The following is a 278-nucleotide window of genomic DNA, read 5'->3' as shown; positions in this document are numbered from 1 at the left end:
ATGGTCAACTCCTGTTGTGGCTCTGTCTGCTCTGAGCAGGGCTGTGATCAAAGTCCCTGCCAGGAGAGTTGTGGCCAGCCCAGCTGCTGCCAGACTACCTGCTGCAGGACCACCTGCTGCCGCCCCAGCTGCTGTGTGTCCAGCTGCTGCAGGCCTAGCTGCCAGACCACCTGCTGCCGCCCAGTCTGCTGCCAGACTACCTGCCGCCCCAGCTGTGGAGTGTCCAGCTGTTGCCGCCCAGTCTGCTGCCAGACCACCTGCCGCCCCAGCTGTGGAGT

General features: G+C 64.7%; 1 protein-coding gene across 3 annotated transcripts in view; it reads left to right on the top strand.

Moving 5' to 3' along the window:
* LOC110332195 (keratin-associated protein 4-1) overlaps positions 1-278 on the top strand; it is a 495-nt gene continuing 217 nt past the window's right edge. For 2 of the 3 annotated variants that reach the window (XM_021213285.1, XM_021213283.1), the window contains exon 1: positions 1-275. In XM_021213285.1, coding sequence (XP_021068944.1) covers positions 1-275 — 275 coding nt within the window. The remainder of the gene's footprint in view (positions 276-278) is intronic. The other variant, XM_029546411.1, reaches the window with a different exon arrangement.

The sequence above is a fragment of the Mus pahari genome, chromosome 14 (assembly GCF_900095145.1).
Source record: "Mus pahari chromosome 14, PAHARI_EIJ_v1.1, whole genome shotgun sequence".
Lineage (NCBI taxonomy): Eukaryota > Metazoa > Chordata > Mammalia > Rodentia > Muridae > Mus > Mus pahari.
This window is presented reverse-complemented; position numbering and strand designations above follow the sequence as displayed.